The sequence below is a fragment of the Spermophilus citellus genome, assembly GCF_964194105.1.
Source record: "Spermophilus citellus genome assembly, contig: SCAFFOLD_161, whole genome shotgun sequence".
NCBI lineage: Eukaryota > Metazoa > Chordata > Mammalia > Rodentia > Sciuridae > Spermophilus > Spermophilus citellus.
In genome coordinates, this window is record NW_027672903.1 from 286588 (window position 1) to 306671 (window position 20084).

General features: G+C 42.5%; 1 protein-coding gene across 1 annotated transcript in view; it reads right to left on the bottom strand.

Annotated features, from left to right (window-relative positions):
* Nucleotides 1–300: 300 nt before the first annotated feature.
* LOC308640404 (malignant fibrous histiocytoma-amplified sequence 1-like) overlaps nucleotides 301–20084 on the bottom strand; it is a gene marked incomplete at its 3' end in the record, with an annotated part of 91487 nt that continues 71703 nt past the window's right edge. Inside the window, 3 exon segments of the mRNA XM_081312330.1 lie at nucleotides 301–334; nucleotides 10874–10932; nucleotides 10936–11000. Of these exon segments, the coding sequence (XP_081168456.1) occupies nucleotides 301–334; nucleotides 10874–10932; nucleotides 10936–11000 (158 nt within the window).

Below are 20084 nucleotides of genomic sequence, written 5' to 3' on the forward strand. Positions count from 1 at the left end.
TAACTATGGCTTATATGTGCACGGAAAACAAAATCCCTGAGAAGCCATTTGACTTTTTTTTTTCCTTTCTTCAAGTAGCGCTCTCCTTGGAGGATCACAGTTCTGAGGTTCCGGTTGTGAAACTGTAGCTCCATGCTCTCTCTGTCCTTCCTCCGCCCCCTCCACACCTCTGCGGTGGTCCTCTGGAAGCACCCTGAGCTCGTCTTCACTCCAGTGCCCAGCCTGTGCTTGGAGGTGCAGAGGGTTCCCAGGTGAGTTGGGATGCTCTATTTTCTCCATGGAAATCCCACAGTCCACAAGTCACTGGTTTCTGTGCTTTTCACCAACGTTCTTCCTAGATGGGTGTAGGAGAGGAGAGTACAGAAATGACTACACTGAACCAACACTGACAGTCTGACTGATAAGAAATGAAGAGTGACAATCGACACAGATTCATTTTCTGCATGGGTTTTCATCTCTACTTCTCTAACTCCTTATAAACATGTAGAGGTCAGGCCACTACCATCCTCATGGAGGGAAGTTGTTTTAGCAGTAAATCAATCAAGTATTTCTGTTTGTGAAGTTAGTCTCAGATCAGCCATAAAGAGGGAGTGATGCTAATTGGCCACAACACTTATTCCATTGTAAATTTTATAGGATAACTCTAGATTTTTAATTTACAACCCAAACTCTATAATCACAAAACTGCTTCCTTTCAATAAACACATGCACACACGTGGACCCAGGTTACACAACACTCCAGGAGGGGAAATATATACCAACAAGAGAGAATGGATGCCTATCTGGATCTGAAAAGCGTGATTTGAGGTAGTGTTATAAGCAAGGTTGTTGACTCAGACCTAGAGTTTGATGGGTATGCACTGAAGAATCCGCTGCATCTCAACTGACTAGACACAGCAGCATTCAAGTCAAACCAAATAGCTACAGGAAACGAACATCAAAATCCCCATCCTTTACTTTAGCTTTCCTACAATGACATGGGACAGCGTGTTTTAAAAGCATTTTAGCACCATTTAAGAAACCATACAAGAACAAGGAAAGGAAAGGAAAAAGGGGTATGATCTCTGTCCCTCATCCCATCTCTACATGCTTCCTGAGTTCATAGACACTGATAATTCAGTGTCCACCTAAGACACCCTTCCATCCCAAGTAAGAATCAGCTTGGTCAAGCTTAATGAAAACATCACCAAAAGTAAGTTTCTTCCATTTGCTAATTCCATGCAGGGAACCGTTCCTTTCACTGTAGCACATGATTTGATTAATTCTCACCTACTGACAATCCCACCAGGTTAGCTAAATCTTACTCTGCACTTGAATGAGAGAGAAGCTAAGTCCAAGAGGTTAAATGACTTCCTGAAGGGAGTCGAAACCACTAGTGAGGGCAGAGCCAGGCTTTTAACCAGGGTCATGTGAGTCCAAAGCATGCTTGATGAATATAAGGCAGGTTGGCTCTTTGAGATCCTCAGGATAGTTTCACATTTCTGTGGCCCCCAACTATGAGAAGGCCTATTAATACAGTCAACTCCCAGTAGAGAAGCTTTTGAAACTGTCTCAAATTCAAGCAATAATAATATGACTGATCTAACTGTAAAGAGGATGGTAGTGTGAAAACATCCCAACCAGGCAGTTGGCTTTGGTGCTATGATTTGGGGTTCATATGGGTGATGGGCTACATAACATTTTTTTTTTCACTGAATCTAATGAACCTTTGGAAATGCAGCCAGTTGGATCTGGCTGGCTACTCCCTTGAGCCACATGTAAGACTGAGAAATGCAAGAACCCCTAATCCAGGGCACCTGAGAGGAGATATCCCATCATTTACCGTTTTCAGCAGTTTTCCACATCACTACCCTTTTCACTTTTGAGTTCTTAGGGGAAAAAGCCATCAAATCTCCCACCCTCTCTATTTCTCAATAAACTCGTCCTTCAACATCCACCTCAAATACTACTTCCTGGGACTTTTCCTGATTCCTCCTGGTGGAGTTCTTTCTTTCAAGTGCTCTCTAGACTCTGCTCACACACCTGTCATGGCAGGGATCCTATTTTAATAGCAATTCAACACTCACAAACTTGTCTGCTTATTTCTTTGATTCTCGTTCTATAAAAGTCTCGAGGGCAGGGTCTGACTTGGTTGTTTCTGCATCCTCAAAGTTGTGCAGGGAAAAAAATAACTGATTAGCGTTAGAAGGCTTCCCAGAGACAAAACATGGCCATAAGGACAACAGACCTTCACTGGGTAGAAGGGAAAGGTGGCAGCCTTTTGAGGGATGGCAGCCACCAGGGGGCGCTGTGGTTGACGCCCTCCATAGTAAGGGAGCATCTCTGGGTCAGCAGAGGGTCTGGGATCTGTGAAGGGCCTTGTGGGATATGCCCAGAATTTTGAACTTGAACCTGTAATAACCAGGAAGACATCTAAAGTTTATGGAGAAAAGAGCAAAACGATTAGAGGGTAACAGGCCAATAGACACCCCATCACAGGGATCTCAGCAGAAACAGGGGAGTCTAGAGGAAAGCACAATGCTGAAAAGAAAGTTACATGGCCAAGTTCATGCATGTTAAGGCACATTGCTAAGAGGGGACAGCAGGTCTTGGTGATAGACCATGCATGGGGAATAGAGGAGAGGAAGGCATTGAATCTGACAAATTCCTAGGCTGGGAAGATGGTCACAAAGCTCTGCCACTACCTGTGACAGAAAACACAGACAGATGAAGATCTCTGAGAGAGAAAGACAACTAATTCAGTCCTCCACCTGTGAAGCCTATAGGACGTCCAGGGGAGCTGCCATGTGGGACACTGGAGACTGAGGTGTGAAACTGAAGGGAGGGCTCAGCCTGGGGGTTCCCAGGTTATCGAACCTGACACTCCCAGGATGGAACAAAGAAATTTTGACTCAAAGTACTTAAACACTTAGGCTAAAAATGAAGCCATAACATTTTGTATTAATCATGTCTCTTATTTCTATGTTCTGATGCTTTGATATCTGGGGCCTTGCTGACCCTGGAGGAACTGGCCCTCCCAGAAGTAGCCAGGTCCTAAAAAGAGAAGACAACTCAGCTGTCCATGTACCTTGCACATACAAACTAACCAGTCCAGAGCCCAGAGCCCAGCCACCTCCTTTATTGGCTCTCACACTCTGGGTCACCATCCACCTGCTCTAATGCCCAGGTGGGGGCCAAATGCCAGACATCTAAGGACAGCCCTTCACCTGAGAACACTGAAATAATTTAAATGAGCCAACCTCAAGCTTTCTTTCACTGCCTCACTTGCTCCTTCCCATGGAAACCACAATAAAGGCTCTGCCCATGGTTCCTCCCTCTTTCTCTGCCTCATGATCAACCCCAGTACTTCCTTCCCTAGGTAGCCTCCCATCACCAAGGTGTGACATGCCCCCTTCTCCTGGAAATTGTGAATATTAAAACATCTTTTCAATGGAAGTTGTCTGCTGATCTGTTTGCCTTACTGTACTTTAAATCTTCTATGAATATACTATATTTTTAAATATACATGCAAGTGAGAGCCTCCAGCACTGTGAAAACTGTCCCAAAGCTGGGAGCCAAGACACAGATCGCAGATGCATGGTGCATTCAGTAACTGCAACTGTGGGCAAATGGCTCTGCCTGGACTCTACACTCTGTCCTCTGTGACTTACCTGGTTGCTAGCAGGATCCAATGACTCAGGGCTTTTTTTTTTAATTTTATTTTTTTCATCTGAGGCATTTATACAGATACTCTTGGCATTTGTGACTACAATAAGAAAGAAAGGATAGCTCTCCTTTCCTCTCTATTCTATGAAGGGAGGGTTGGCATACTGAGGTTTACTGCAGGTACCTTATAAACAGATCTTTGTGCACTTTGTGCACCTGTGCTGGTGGTAGAGGAGAAGGGAAGCCAATGGCTTACCTACCTAACTAGCTTACACATTTACCTTCCTTGAGTAGGTACCTCAATTAATAAGCTGCTAGGTAAGTTGGAAGGTAGATTTTTGCCACAACATCTACATCTTCAGAGGAATTTTGTTTTTATTTTTTACCCATATATATTCTATCAATATATATTCCTAGTAGAAAAGACCATAGCTGAATGTATGGAGCGTTCGTGCGCTCATGAGGAACTAGACTAAATGCTTCATCTGCAACGGTCTGTGCATATTAAACAACCTCATGAGATAGGTACTTCTATTATTTGCATTTTACAGACATTTAGAGTCATAGCACTAAGAAATAGTAAAGAACCAAACTTGGGAAATGTAAAACAACCTTAAGAAAAGAAATATAAACACTTATTTTTAAAAAGATACATGCTGCATTAACCAACTTCGGCTTTTCCTGATGTTATATTCTGGCATAACCATAGAATATATGTGTGGTACTGGGAAACAAACCCAGGGCCTCTTTGCATGCTAAACAAGTACTCTACCTTTGGGCTATATCATCGGCCCTTTTAATTTTATTTTGATACATGGTCTTACTAAGTTGCCCAGGCTGGCCTTGAACTTGTGATCCTCCTGCCTCAGTCTTCTGAGTAGCTGAGATTACAGGTGTGGGTCACTGTGCCTGGCATGGTGTAAATATTTAAAAAAATTACTTTTTTTTTCCTAGCAAGCATCTAATATATGGACTTATGAAATATTATAGTAAATTAAACAAAAGAATCAAGTGGTTTCCTATTCCTAATTTCCTAATGTGAGTGGATTCTGGACAAGTAAAAGATTAGCTACCCTAGGATACCCTGCTCTGTGGAATCTCTTCATCCCCAGCCCCCCTCACCCCATTAGCTCTCCAGTCTTCAGGAGGGTCTTACCTATTCAAGACACTCTCTGCACTTCCCACAGACTTACCCTTAATACTTGGTGCTCCTAAAGTCACAGATTGGGTACAGTAAAAATGATGGCATAAGGGAAAGAAGCACTATCTTTTCCACTTAATTTTCCAAGAAAGTATGAAGGTACCAAAGCAGAGAGGGGAAAAATTCCAGTATCAATGTGGCTGATGGGAGACTAAAGGATTGAAGAAACATAATTTCTCCTAGCCTGGAAGAGCAGCCAGGCAATGAGCTGTTACTCCTTGCATAGGATAAAACGAGTCAATGCAAACCAATGTGACCACTCCACTGGCAACATCCACACTTGGCCTTTTCCTCCAAAACACCAGGCCATCCCCACCTTCCATGTTTTAAAATTCTGTGGTCCCTGAGAAATTCTCCATTGTGATCAAGCCAAATTCATCTTGTGCCATTGTTTTTTAGAATAGGTCATCAAGCCCATGCTAACTAATCTCAGTGCACAAAGGCATTCTTTGCCCCTTTATTTGGTGAGAAGAAAGATCACAGTCTTCATTCTATTTGTTATAAAAGCCTATTTCAGTTGGCCTTAAATATCCTTTGTCATAACAAAGTCATTGCAAAAATTCCTGTGCAAAGTAATCAGTGTACTTTTGAGAATACTTAGAAGCAGCAAGTCACTGGAATTTAGTGGGGCTGTTGCTTGAGTGAGAATTCTACTGTACATAGGCAAGAGTCCAAGTTTTTAAAAAGGGGCTTTGAAATGTGGTATATCAGCCTTGCCCTCTATTGTTATGAGTACTTTCTGGAAAAGGAGAAAGCTTGGCCCAGCTATTTCCAAACCAGCCCATTTTCACTAATTCTATAACATAGGACCCACGAAAATCAGAATTAACAGCCTTCTTCACTCTCTATAAAAACTCCCGCCACTCCCCAGATGATGGAAAACACAGACATAGTGCCACTAGAAGAGAAAGGTCAACTGTCAGGAAATGAAAATGATACATCCCCACTTCCTGTATGTTCAAGGGTCAGTCCATTAAGAAACCACATGGAAGAATGTGGGTTGAGTGCCAGCATGCCTCAAGGTAAAATGTTTTCACTTGCTAACCTGTTTAATTCTGTCTTTTGCACAGAAACCAGCTGTTCAATTTGATTACCAGGCAGTTTGTCACATAGTGCACAGTTCATTTGGTGGAGCAGGACATTGCTCTGAAATTCTTTGGAAAGAAAAAGAGAGACACTCTGCAGAATACCTACAAATGACATACCACTGGCAAGCTGCCATTTACCCAAAGAAGCTCATGTTCCCTGTGAGCTAGAATATTAAGTGTCTCAACCTGGAAGCAACTGGATGGAGATAGGCATTCACAAATAAAAATGTATTCTCTTTCTCCTTTCCCCACTGAGAGTACAGTCAGCGCTCCCTATTCTTGAGTTCTGTATCCTTGGATTCAACCAATTGCAGGCTGAAAATGTTTGGAGGTGGTAGGGTACTGCATGTGTATGGAACCTGCCCTCATCATGATCCCCTAAACTATACAGTTTAGCAACTATTCATACAGCATTTGCATCATATTATAAGTAATTTAGAGATAATTTATAGTGTATGGGAAATATGTGTAGTATAATTATATGCAGGTATTCATAGTATTATTTTTTTTTATAGAAAGGACTTGAGCAACTGCACATTCTGGTGTCCATAGGGGTGGAGAGGGGGTTCTGTAAACAATCCTCTGATGGATACCATAGGGCGAGTGCTTACTTGTGTCCCTTGCAACTCTTAAGGTCCAAGACTCAGCATCCCTTGAATATCTAGGGGTCAACTGGGCTGCCGCCAAGAAGCCCTGAAGGAAGGTCATTTCCCTCCATGCAGCTCCACCTTCATTTCATCCTTCTTTCATCCAAGAAACAAGGGACTGGCAGTGGGGGTACAAATTCAACTCATTACCATGGGAACCGAACTGTGCCTGAGATAACATGTTTTTCTGGGAACTTCTTTAAAACTCAGAAATCTGTTGCACTCTAACACACTAGGCAGCCAAACCACTAAAAATATCAATGGATTGCATGGGACACTAGGTGATGTATTAGGCACAAGTGACAGCAATTAGCACAAGATTTCTTTCTGATGAAGATAGACTGATACACTGCATGACTCTTTAAATACACTGATAGTCGTTAATGGGTGAGTTTTATGGTATACAAATTTTACAACAGTAGAGCTTAAAAATATGCATCTCACACAAATTTTGTCCTTGACAAAGTGGGAATTTCTTGGAGCAACTCATGCGAATTTGCTACAAGATGCAATGTTCATCTCCTGTCAAATGCATATATCCTTAAAAATCCTGATCTCCAAAGTATGGAAAATGACTCATGTTTCTGTTTGATCATCAGCAAAGAGGACAAGAAGCCACTTAGTTCCCATTTCTTCCCGGAGGGCCAGGTGTGGGAAGGGAGGCACTTCATTTCGTTCCTGAGACCTCTTCTCAATAGAATGATGGTGGACACCTCAGCCACCAACCACTGAGACCAGCCACAAGAGTAAATCACATTTTCAAAAAAATGACTCCTGATTCTCTGACTCTCCCCATGAGGGAATAAAACATCTAGAAAAATTTTAAGTGAGAAATAAAGAAGCTTGGGATTCATAAGGAAGACTCATGGAAGAGCTCTTGCCTAGCACCCGTGAGGCCTTAGGTTCAATCCCAGTACTGCAAATAAACAAAACCAAAAACTCATAAGGAGGCCCAATTAATAGCCATGGACCTTTTTTTCTTTATGAACTGTACTGTACCACCAATTTTTTTTCATTTAGTCACAGGCAGGTAGTTAAATGACAAGTGTCTGATCTCATCTATAAAAGAGAGGAGTCAACTCAACTGAGAGAGGTTTGCCATATCTTTTTTAAAACCAAATAAGATCTAGATCAACAAAAGTCAGGGTCTCACTGAGTGGCTTAGCATCTTGCTTTTGCTGAGGCTGGCTTTGAACTCATGATCTTCCTGCCTCAGCCTCCTGAATCAATGGGATTACAGGCGTGCGCCACCATGCCTGGCCATCCTTTCTTAATGTGAACTATAAATGATGTGTTCACCCTACCTGAAAGCAGAAGGGACTGTGACAAGGTGACAGCAATGCAGCACCCCTCTGTTCCATCTTTGTGCTGCCCATTGGACATGGACAAGAAAAAGGTCCCAACAGACAAAGGTGAGGCCTCACCGGCTGGGAGCCCACCCTTACCAGGTGCAGAAGGAATCCGAGAGACCAGGATATCCAACCCACACACATAAATCAACTGAGAGACTACTGTGTTTTTAAGACTCATGCCTGGTCCCTTCCCCTAGAAATTCCGATACATATGCCTGATGAAAAAAGTTCCATTTTGTCCATTTTGTGGGATGACAGAAAGTAGAAGATTGCTCTAATGATCAACAGCCTCAGTCTCCCAATTTCTAGTGCCTGCCAGGACTCCAAATCTCAGGCTCATCACCAGGCCACATTGACTTAATGACTACCTTTTTTGACAGCTATCCTCATAGATCCCCTCAATCTCCTGCTCCAGCACACTGTCACCCCCATGTGCTTTTAGACCTTCCCCTGGGCATGGCCTGCCTCCGTGTATGCTTTTGTGTTCATGGATGAGCTGTGGATGCTTAAAGAGTATGAGGTGTAAAATAGGACGGCACAAGCAGGGGCTTCAAATCTAAGCATGTGTTAATGTATATAGTCATGCAAGGTACAGTTTCTCTTCACCTCCATGCTAAAAACTAAGTCCTGCCAGAGAAGCAAAACTTTCCTATTTAAAGAATACCCCTTCATTTAGAGTTGAAAAACTGCCATCCATTTTATGAGACTTTTTTTTTTACCTGTTTCAAAATAGAGCGATTCAGATTGCTAGGTCAAAAGTGGTTCGATCTTTAATGATGCTCCCTCCAGCAAGGAGAGAGGTCAGAGTCCTCTCTCTGATTGCCCAAGATTTTAAAGCTGCTAGTTCATTTAGGTTCAATAAGCTGTCAGAGGGAAAGGCTGATAACATTTTTTTTTTCCAGGCTGGTGTAAATGCGGTCTTTCTGTGGCAGGACAAGAAGCCCATGGGAAAACACTGATAACACTGGCTGGGTGCCAGTATAGCTTCCTTGTGCAAATGGATATTATAACTCCTACCTCTACCTCGCCCATTAAATGGCATGCATCTTTGGCAAAACAATAGATTAATGTCTCTCTCTCTTGGGAAATTTATGCCAATGGTAAGTGTATTGAATAACTGTTTCCCTGTATTCCCATACCTGCTGGTTCTAAAATACCCCCTCATCCTGACCCTAGATGAATCAAAAAAAGGGGGGGGGTCAATATGCACGAGTTCAAAAAACAAATTCAAAAAAACATGAAAAAGTTTCTGCATGTTGGTATGTTCAGGACAGGGGATAATAGGAACTTGCTAAGTAATCCTCCTTTAATATTTAGGAAGCACGTCAAGATTTCAGTGTGGTTAGGGTCACATCAGTGATGAAATATACTAGGCACACATGTTAGATTAAATAGGATTATGAATATAGTATTAGATAAGAGCTTCCCTTCAGTGATAATTTCTAGCAAAGATGGATTAGGGATGTTCTGTCAAGTAAGTTGCTCCATTTGGAGAAAAGGGGGCCTCACATCTCCACGGCAGCTGCTAATGTGTGACAATGCCACTGGGAGAGCCTGGTGGTGCAAAGAGCACCACAAAAGCTCCTGAAAACCAGAGAAATGAAAAGTTGTGCTGCAATTGTGCACAAGGAATCAAAATGCATTCTGTTGTCATAGGCACCTAATTAGAATAAATAAATAAATAACATATTTGTGCAGAAAAAAAATGCTCCTAAAAGAGCTGCCACTTTGGGGACAAAGTATGGCTCCTACCACACAGAGCTCTGGCATATGGCTGGATAGGAAATTTCTCAAGATGAGATTAAAAGTCACAATTCTCAAAAGCAAAATTTTCAGTCTCCCTAAAAAAAAAAAAAAAAAAAGAAAGAAAAGAAAATTTAAGTGGGAAATAATAATTCTATATGGCCAACCAAGCAGCAGAAAAATTAAAGTCTGCTGCATGCCTATGAGTCATGTTGCCAATATCACCCGGATAATGAGATGTGACCAAGAAGATCTGTGGCTGCTTTTTCAAGGTAGGAGGTACATGGACATTTCATCTCAGTTTGAAAACAGCCTTCTTGGTTCCTAGTATTAAAAAATTAAGAATATAAGTTAAAAACCCAAACAAACAGGGTGGGTTTCATCTAAAATACCAAGCTCACATTCTACTCAATAATTAGTGTGCATGAGTGCATTCTGTCTTTAAGTCCTTTTGGGGAGAAGGGTGGTGGCAAGCTGCACAGTCCTTGATTTTCAGGGATGAACTAGAAATGCAGAGCCCCACAGCAAAAAAGAATCTATTATACGCTTTTCTTACTTAATGGTCCCTCACTGGGTTCTAAAGTAAAAACCACTTAATTCTGCAATGTCAGAGTTAAGAACTCACTTGGGATACTTTTGGGGTTCCGGCAGAACCTAACAACCTTTCAACAAAGCTATGCACAAATGATCTGGGGGCAAATGTTCTTTTGATCACACATACTGGCAAATATACTAAAACCCAACAAATGGAACATTTCATTTTATAATTTGGGAGGCGGGCACTGAGGATTTAACCTAAGGGTACTTTACCACTGAACGATATCTCTAGTCCTTTTTATTTCTTTAGAAACTGGGTTTCACTGAGTTGCTGAGGTTGGCCTCAAACTGAGTCCCTAAGAATACAGGCATGAGACATGGTACCCAGCTAAATTGGGCATTTGAAAATGAGCAAACTGTGTGGCTCAATGAAGCTGTTAAAAGATGCTCTAAATTTATCAGTGAAAGTAAAAAAAAAAAAATGGCAATAGCATGCTGCGTAAGCCATGGTGTTGACATCACTCAGAAGAATCGCATCTTCCTGCAGGGACTTTTTAGGATATTCGTGCAGATGCGGTTTCACTTAGGTTTTGGTTATCACATCTACAGAGTCAGGATCAGGAGTGAGGAGCGGGGGCCAGGGGGGCTTTCCAAACTCACTTGGAACAGGGGCTGATCACAGTCGGCGTAGGTGGGTAAACCAAAGCAACATTCACTCGCTAGCTGCCATTCTTGGGGCAAATGATTTCTGCCACTCCTTCTGGTCTGGGCTGGCTCAGCAATTCCCCTGCAGGAGAAGAGGAAGATGCATTAAGAAGAGGTGCCCCACAGAGACAGGAACAAAGTGCTGGGGGTGGGAAAGGGAGGGAGAAGGGCAGGTAGTGAGGGTCTACAGACAATGGACTCAGAGAACAAAGGTGCGCCCAAGAACGGCAGGGTTGGCTGGGCTCCCGTTCTCACTGTCTGAATTGTCATCGGCATCACCATGGAGAAGGTTCCCGCGTGATAGCAGGCAGGCTGGTCCCCTAGACAAAAACGGCATCTGCCACCCTCCTGCTCACCTTCCTTTTCACTTACTCCAGAGATCTTTAGGAGCCAGGCTCCCTCAAGCCCAGCAACGCAGCAATGCTAGGGAGGGTGTTCATAATTAGGATTTGGGGCAGATGGGTTTGGGACAGAACGTAGCAGCCTTTCAACAAAGCCCCATGCACAGATGACCTGGAGGGGTGGCAGACTAAAGGTGTTAACAAGGTAAAGGGCCCCAAAGCAGCCCAGCCCCCTCCTGGCAAGAGCATTTCCAGACCAGGACTGTGTGCCAAGCTCAAAGCACCAATACTGCACTATCTTATGACTAATGGGACCTAGTAAAAACGGGTGATTAACTTAATGGATTGCCACAATGCCTAGAGGAAGTCGGATACTGCATGCCCCGGATATAGTCTCTCTCCAACTAGATCATTAACTCCTCAAGAGCAAAGCTGGACTTCTACTTCCATTCCTTCCTTCCCTGCCCATGGTCCACCCTGCCTCCCTCTGTTCTCAGGGCCAGCACAGGGTGCTCTGTCTTCAGTCTTTAATAAACAGCTCTGGCTGATGATGGCAGTTTTGGCCTGAACTGCCCTCATTGAACCTAGAAAGTAAATAAACCGGACCAGGGACACACAAGGTGTGCCCACAGGGGAGAGACATGACTGAATATCACACTTCAGCTTGACAGTAGTCATTGCTTCTACTGCTCACATGAAACTCTAGAGACCCCAGAGGACAAGCTGACAGACAGGATAAAAAATTGCCTTGCTCAAAATATCATATTTCCAGACAGGCATGGTAGTACATGCTTGTAATCCTAGCAGCTCGGGAGGCTGAGGCAGGAGGATCCCAAGTTCAAAGCCAGCCTCACCAACTTAGCGAGGCCCTAAGCAACTCAGCGAGATCCTGTCTCTAAATAAAATATAAAAAAGGGCTGGGGATGTGGCTCAGGGATTAAAGACCTCTGGGTTCAATCCCCAGTACCCGCCCCCTGCCAAAAAACCTATATTTTAAGTACCTGTTAGCTGTGCTCAAAGCACATGCTCCATGCACCAGCACTCCATGAACTTAAGAGCTTTAAGTGGACAGATCATTCAATCCATACAAGATCCTGGGGAAGGTTTGTCCTCAGTTTATAAATGGGGATGCTAATGCTCAGGGAGGTTATGTGATATACCCAGTATCAGGTGATAACAAGTGGCAGACTGGGGACATAAATTTGGGTCCTATCTCTTGGGCCCCAACCTTTGGCCACCAGCCTCTAGAATCTCCCCCAACCAGGGACTGCTTGTCCATGTCAGAACGTATTTTTCCAGGAGGAGTAACCTAAAAATCCCTATTTGAAAATAATGAACTAAAGCTTTCACATATTTATGCTTCCAGGAAAGGCATTAATTTCTGGATTGGAACATTTTTATATGGCTTTGCACAATATTCAGTACCAGAAACTGCTGGAAACACCAAATCACCACTCAAGTTCATTTGGCATCATTAGCTTGTCTCCCGGGGTCAGAACTGCACTCTGACAGTTAGGAAAAGATCCCCAAATATAAAAGCACAGTGACAAATGTAAACGTTAAATGCTATCAAAATAATAAGATGAACTCAAGCCAGCAGCATGTTAGAGCTAGACTGAAACCTGGAAGTCCTCCAGTCCAAACACCACTTGGTAAGTCGGAGCTCTCTGAGTTCTAACAGATCTGCCCCACGTCCCATGAGAGCTGTGCATCTTTAAACCACCCCCCACCCCACACACACACACACACACACACACACACACACACACACACACGCACACACATCCAGTGCCAGGACCACATGAGAGGGCGTTTGGAGCACCCTGGCTGGACTGCCCTCTCTGTCGCCTCTTCTGACAGTTTCAAGTTCTACTTTTGGTCCTAAGATCATCCCCGAAGCCTGCATAGCCTGGGCTCCTCTGGTTTCCCCTCAAAACCCTGCAGGTCAGAATTTCACATAGGCCTCAACTTCATCTGCTTTTGGCTCCCTGGGTTTTCTGGATTACACTACAGATGCCAAGTCCCTGTCCCCGGCACCCCACCTGGGCAACAGTCCAGGACAGCTGGCTTCTCTGCTGAGCATGTTGCAGCTTTTGGTGAGCGGAAGGTGGGTTTGCCAGAAAACTGGAAATAATCTGCAGAAGTCTATTAAGCCTTAGTTACCAATTTTGTTTAAACCAATAGTGTTACTGTCCTTCCTGAAAAAGTCAGGTAACTGGTTTTGTTTGAATCCTATTCCTAGCAGTGTGGTCCGTAGTGGTGTTTGGTTTGGATGTGATTTGTACCCCAAAGGTTCATATATTGGAGACTTGATCCTTCATGTGGAAGTGCTGAGAGGTGGTGGGACCTTTAAGAGGTAGGACCTTGAGGGAGATTCTTAGGTCAACTGCACACATGTCCTCAGAAAAGATTGAGGGACTCCTCTCTCTCTGGCTTCTTCTTTTTTGCTATAATTTCTCTTCCCATAAGGGCTTCCCATCATTGCCATCTGCCATGAGGTGATGCAGCCAAACGGATTCCTTGCCAGAGACTGCAGCATGCTCTTGGACTTTTAGCCTCCAAAAATGAGAGCTAATAATCCTTTTTTTTCATTATAAAGTTAGTCTGCTTCAGGTACTTTGTTATAGTAATGAAAAGAGGACTAATACACATGAAAACAGAGCATAAAGGTAGAAGGCAGAGAAGTTTCACACATAAAAAAATTCACTTGATGCCAATGAATATTGAGCAATAAGCGGAATAGTTCATAATATATTTTTAATATTTTATTAGTTGTTGAAGAATTTTAAAATTTTATTTATTCCTTGGTATGTGGTGCTGAGAATCGAACCCCATGCCTCACACATGCTAGGCAAGTGCTCTACCACTGAGCCACAATCCCAGCCAACAGATCATAATTTCAAGTGCACTTACATTCTCCAACATATTGCTATGTGTAGGTATGAATGTCACAAAAAATCCCAATATTACATATAATTATAATATACTAATAAAAATTAATATAAAGTAAAAAGGAGGAAAAAAACCATGCATAGTTCCTAGATTGAGAACATAAGAACAACAATTTTTTCTTCTCAAACCTGTCTCCAAAATGTGAAGAGTAGTTCACAATGCGTAAATCATCAAGTAAAATTGCAAAGCTAATCAACCTCAAATTTAACACAAACTTGATCTTCAAAATAAAGTACATTCTTGAGCTGAGCAACGACTGAGACTTTCCTGTATGTGGGGACTGTAGAGGATGCAGGGGAAATAGAAGATACAGACGTAAGGCATGGGTTCTGACAGGAAGGACCTCAGGGTCTGCAGAGAGAAGATGTCCATGTGAAGAACTCAATCCTGTGTGATGAGTGCCCCGAGGACATTCATACGAGATGCTAGAAGAGTGAGGGGAAGGTGAGGTCAGTGCTGATTTGCAGGATTGTGAAAGAGCTCAACAAATGGGGAATACTAGCCAAAAGACCCCCTGCTATGACTTGGATGAATATGCCGAAAGGTCCACACGTATAGGCTTGGTCCCTGGGGTGGGGGTTTTGGGGATGCTGTGGACCTTTAAGAGGTGGGGCCTGTTGGAGAGGTCATCAAAAGCATGCAATGGGATTGTGGCACGCCAGTCTTTTTCTCTATTTTTCCTGCCTTGAGATGTGAACATTGGCTCCAACATGTGCTCTTGCCGTAGCATGTTGCCCTTGCCAGAGGCTCAGACCTGTGGGCTGCCTGACCTTGGACTTGAACTTCAAGATAAATGACCCCAAATAAATCTCTCTATACTTCATAGTAGCCTGTCAGGTAGTAATGCAAAGCTGTCTAATAAAACCAGTAAAATTCATTACCAATATGGAGAAAAGAATGTGTGAGGATGGGATAAACATCAACAATGTGAGAACAAACCTGAATTAACCCAGAGAGAAAAAAAATGAAGTCCATAGTAGCTTGATGTCATGTATGTATCATCTCAACCCTCATGACAACACTGTAAGGTAGGGACAGTTATTATCATCATTATAGAGGACAGGAACCCAGAGCTCAGAATGGATAAGGAAATGCTAATCGTAACAGAGGAACAGTGCCAGAATCTGGACCCAGGACTGACTGATACAGCTCTTAACCACCACATCCCAGCGTCCTGTGACAAGACAAAGATATAGAGATAATTAAATGAGATAACCTATGAAAAATACCGAACACTATCATCCAGCATTTGATAATTTCTTGACACTACTATTATAGTGATAAGAAGATTATGCAAGAGCTTACTCTTCCAAATATAAAAAGAATTAATACAAGCATATAAAAGCAATATACCAGGATCAGACCATAAATTATCAACATGCAAAACATTACCTCACTAGATATTTGAAAAATTCAAATTAAAAAAAATTATATTTTTTTACATTATCCATCATCCTAACAAAAGTAAATAAAAAAGATAAATCCCCAAATTGGCAGGAGCTGTAAAAAGAAAAATCATACTTATGAGAGCACATTAACAATAAATTAAGAAAAAATGTACATTTGATTGGGTATATTTCCATTTTCAGGAACCTGCTTAAAGGAAGTAGGTTTTTCTGACAAAAAATTATACAATGATTGCTCACAGCATCATTGTGGTCCCCCCCACACCCACTGTTTATTATATGGAGAAAACTTGGGAACTTTCTCAAATGTCCCCCAAACAGGGAAATGGCTAAAAATAATCACACATTAACGACATAGAATACTATGTAATCATTAAATATGAGACTGACATTTCCATATAAATTTGAAAACACATTCTAATTAGAATTTAAAATGAAATAGATCATTCAAGGGTAAACAGTCCTGAGGTTATTTACTTGCTTTTTATGTTAGAGTCAACAATAAAAGACTACAAAGTACATTTCATATTGAGGGAGATGCTAACGATAAATGCTGATCTTTCTCCTTTGTTGGAGATTTTCTGTCCCTGTTCAGTTTCCAATGCAATCAGTGCTTTTGAAGATGCATAATTGTGGTCCACTGAGCAGCACAATGGCATCCAGAGAGACCACTACACAGTCTCCTGTGCTCATTAAAGTTATGAAAAACTGCTCTATTACTCTGGCTCAAGTCTTCTGCCATTAGAAGGCTAGCCAACTCTTATCAATTGCTTTTTCCTCTGTGCAACAAGGGAACACCAGATTTTATTACCATTTTTTTTAATTGATAGAAATAAGTGAAATGAGCCTCTTTTTTGCTTATTATAGGAATTCTCAAATGTTAGACACATTATGCAAAATACTAAAAACTTATTTTAATGACAACCCAAACCAAAATACTGAATGTTGAAATCTTTTCAGTGTAAATCAAAAAGCCCCCTGTGGGCTGGGGATGTAGCTCAGTGGTAGAGTACTTGCCTAGGAGGTATGAGACCCTAGGTTCATTCCCCAGTACAGAAAAAAAAAGAAGGAAGCCACTTGCTGATTTGGGATAAAGACCCAAGGTATAAACCTCTCAAAACAACAAAAGTTGCCTAGGAATTTTGGGGAAACATAATCATTCAGTCCATAGCAAGGAGAAGCTGAATGAAAGAACAAATGTATGGATCAGTCTAGGTCTAGGTCTAGCCAGGAGACAGAAACACAAAGAAAGGTTTAACATAAACCATCATTTGCTGGTTGCAGGGAATTAACTTCCAAGAGGGAACAGAAGAGAACTCTAAAAAATACCCTAAGGCTAAATAAGAATATCCAAGGAAGAAAATTTTAAGAAGTGGGGGAGACCCTCCCTTGCCAAAGGCTGAGATTTGGACCTAATTAGACTGGGTTTGATGCAGCCCCTCTCTCCCCATATAGGTGAATTTTCTTAGGTTGCCCCAGGCCAGACTAATCCACAGTCAGTTGACCGAATCCAGGAGGCGTGGCACCCAGACTGTCCTCTGGGGCCAAGAAATTCAACTGCTTGTTGGGGTTGGGGAAGGAGGTTGAGAGGAGGGTATGCTGTCGAATTCACTGGGAACCCTGATGGGGCACCAGCTAGAGTCCCTGAAGAGCTAAACCCCTCAGGAAGCCACTGAATTCATGAGGGAGACAGGTAGATAGACAACCCTCAAACCCCCTGGAAAGGGCCACTGAACAGGCCAGGAAATTGGCTGGGATGGCCATTCATTCAATAGGATTTTTCCTGCTGGGCCACTGGTAAGTCGGCTGGGGTGGCCACAGATGTTTCCCAGCACTGGGCCATCTCTACTCTCAGGAGGTACACTCTGCAGGGAGGCTGTATTCTTTGTGAGCACAGGATTTGTTTTTGTCTCAGTTAGTTCCTCTTAAAAATTAGTCAAACTGATAGGGACAGTTGATAACTAGACATGTCCTGAGGCATAAATTCCAAAGGCAGCTGCAAAAATGTAAACCATTGAAAACTGTGAGCCTCTCCTAGACCAGGGTTTTCATTTTAACCATACATCCTTGTGATTCTTCAACTGTAAGACATACTCTGAGTTCTAGGCAATTTCAAATTGTCATCTCTAGCCATTTGTTGAATTCTGAAGTCCAGTTTTGATTATGAATAATGAGGGTTCTTTTTTTTTAAGTAAAATAAAAAAGTACCAGAAATGCCTTCCTGTGCCTTGAAGCTTCAGGGATAATTAGTAAGCGAGTATAATCTTCAGACCAACCAGAATGAGGACTTTTGGAGATGCCCTTCATCTAAGGGTGCATTTCTACCTATTTTCTAGTGAGGTTTCATGGCCTGATTATTAGGCAGCACTACACAAACTGATTTTAACACTTCAACTTCTTCCTAGCCCCCTCCAAAGTGATGACAGAGGTGACAGTTATAGGCAGAAGGGAAAACAAGAATCACAATTGTGATTACTTCTGTGACTCCCATAATGAGCCCACTCTGTGAAATGCTCAGATTCTCCTGATGAATAATGCAACAAGAGCCAAGCAGGGTCCACACTTGGGGTACAAATGACTGGCACATTCTTTTTTTGTGGCAGGTGCCCATCTCCATGGACAAGCTCAGTTTTTCCTGACTGCCCTGACAGTAATGCTTAGTCACTAATTGCATCAAGCCTTCTTTCTTCGTATTTATGGGACAGGGAAGGAGAAGGGGTGGACACAGTATCTCCGATGTGGTAAACAAAGAGCTTCACTTGCTCTCTGGAGTTCTTGCAGGGCAATCACTCAGGTCTCTTCTAGGTTAACAAGTTGTAAGCTCAGATAGGCTTTCATTTACGGCACTCCCATTTGGGAGAGTGTAGATGACTATAATGACTAACAAGAAAATGCTACACGGAGAACATGAAGAAGGGCTGGAGGCGAGGATGAAGACCTGCAGGCCTGCCTGGTTGGTACATGCTAAGTGTAAACAGAGTCTTCATGGTTGAGAGCAACGCATTTTATCATGAGGGTGGGCCTACCTCTGAAGCACAGGGTAATGTGTCCCCGACTCCAATTGCCTGAATGAAAAAAGGAGTAAGACAATAGTGCAGTTGATACAGTCCCCCATCCACTGAGCCACACCCCAGTCCACTAATCTCCTCTGAGAAGCAGCGGTGGAGCATGGGGGTGGCACCTGGCATGATGGTGGGCCTGAAGTGCATTGAGGGATTACAGGCCAGCAGGGAGAAAGTGGATGTGGGAAGGACCTGAATGGGAGGGAGTTCAGACTCAAGGGTTAACCAATAGCATTCGTACTTTTCTAAAACCTGATTAGCATAAATTTTAACCAATAGCCCTTAGTACTTTTCCAAACCCTGATTGGCATAAATTTGGACCAATAGCATTGACTCAAGAGCTATATAAATCCCTAGACTAGCACATTCAAGCAGCAAAGCCTACTGGGTCCCTTCTCATACGGAAGGAGCTCTGTTTCTATTTACACTTGAATAATCCTATTCTTACACTAACTCGTCCTTGTCTGTAGATTTCATTCTTTGAATTCACAAGACGAGAACCCAGAAAAAAGAAATTGGCAATGAGCTGCTGGGGTCTACTGAAATACTGAAAGCCACAGCCCGCGATTAAGAGTTGCAACACGTTTCTAGACTGCAGAGGCCTGCAGCTTACCCAACCTGCGAGCAGAAGCAGAGAACTCTGTTTTCACAGTAGTCCTAGTTTTGAGGTAGAGTGGATTTGCCAATGTCTTTGCATTGTGACTTAACATTTTCTGAAACACTACTCTGTGAACAGGGAAGATCAATTACTGAATGCCTCTCAGGCATTTCAGAAACGTTGCTTAGACAATAGAAACGACCCTATTACTTAGAATACCCCAAACAAATTTTCTCTTATAGTGAAAAAAAGTAGAAAATCTACTTTCATTTTTTGGTACCAGGGATTGGACTTAAGGGCACTCGACCACTGAGCCACATCCCTAGCCCTATTTTGTATTTTATTTAGAGACAGGGTCTCACTGAGTTGCTTAGCGCCTCACTTTTGCTGAGGCTGGCTTGGAATTTGTGATCCTCCTGCCTCAGCCTCCAGAGCTGCTGGGATTACAGGCATGCGTCACCATGCCCAGCTTATTTTCCATTTTTGATGAATATTAAAAAATAAAACCACTCATAATTCTACCACCATTATTAACATGTTATTATTATATAGGTTCTTATAAGTATATACATAGTAAGATTGTACTGTATCCATGATCTTGCTGCATCTGTCCCCAGTTATAATGTGAATGCTTTGAGTAAATATTATGATAATATAAACTTTTTGAGAAAATATTCTTTAAGATCTAAAGATTGGGGGGGGGGGAGTTGTGGCCTTGGACCACAGCATCTCTTCCAAACCATTTGGCAAAAGGTCAACCAAGGAAAACCCAAAGGAAAAGACTGCTAACAAAATTTCTTTTTCAAA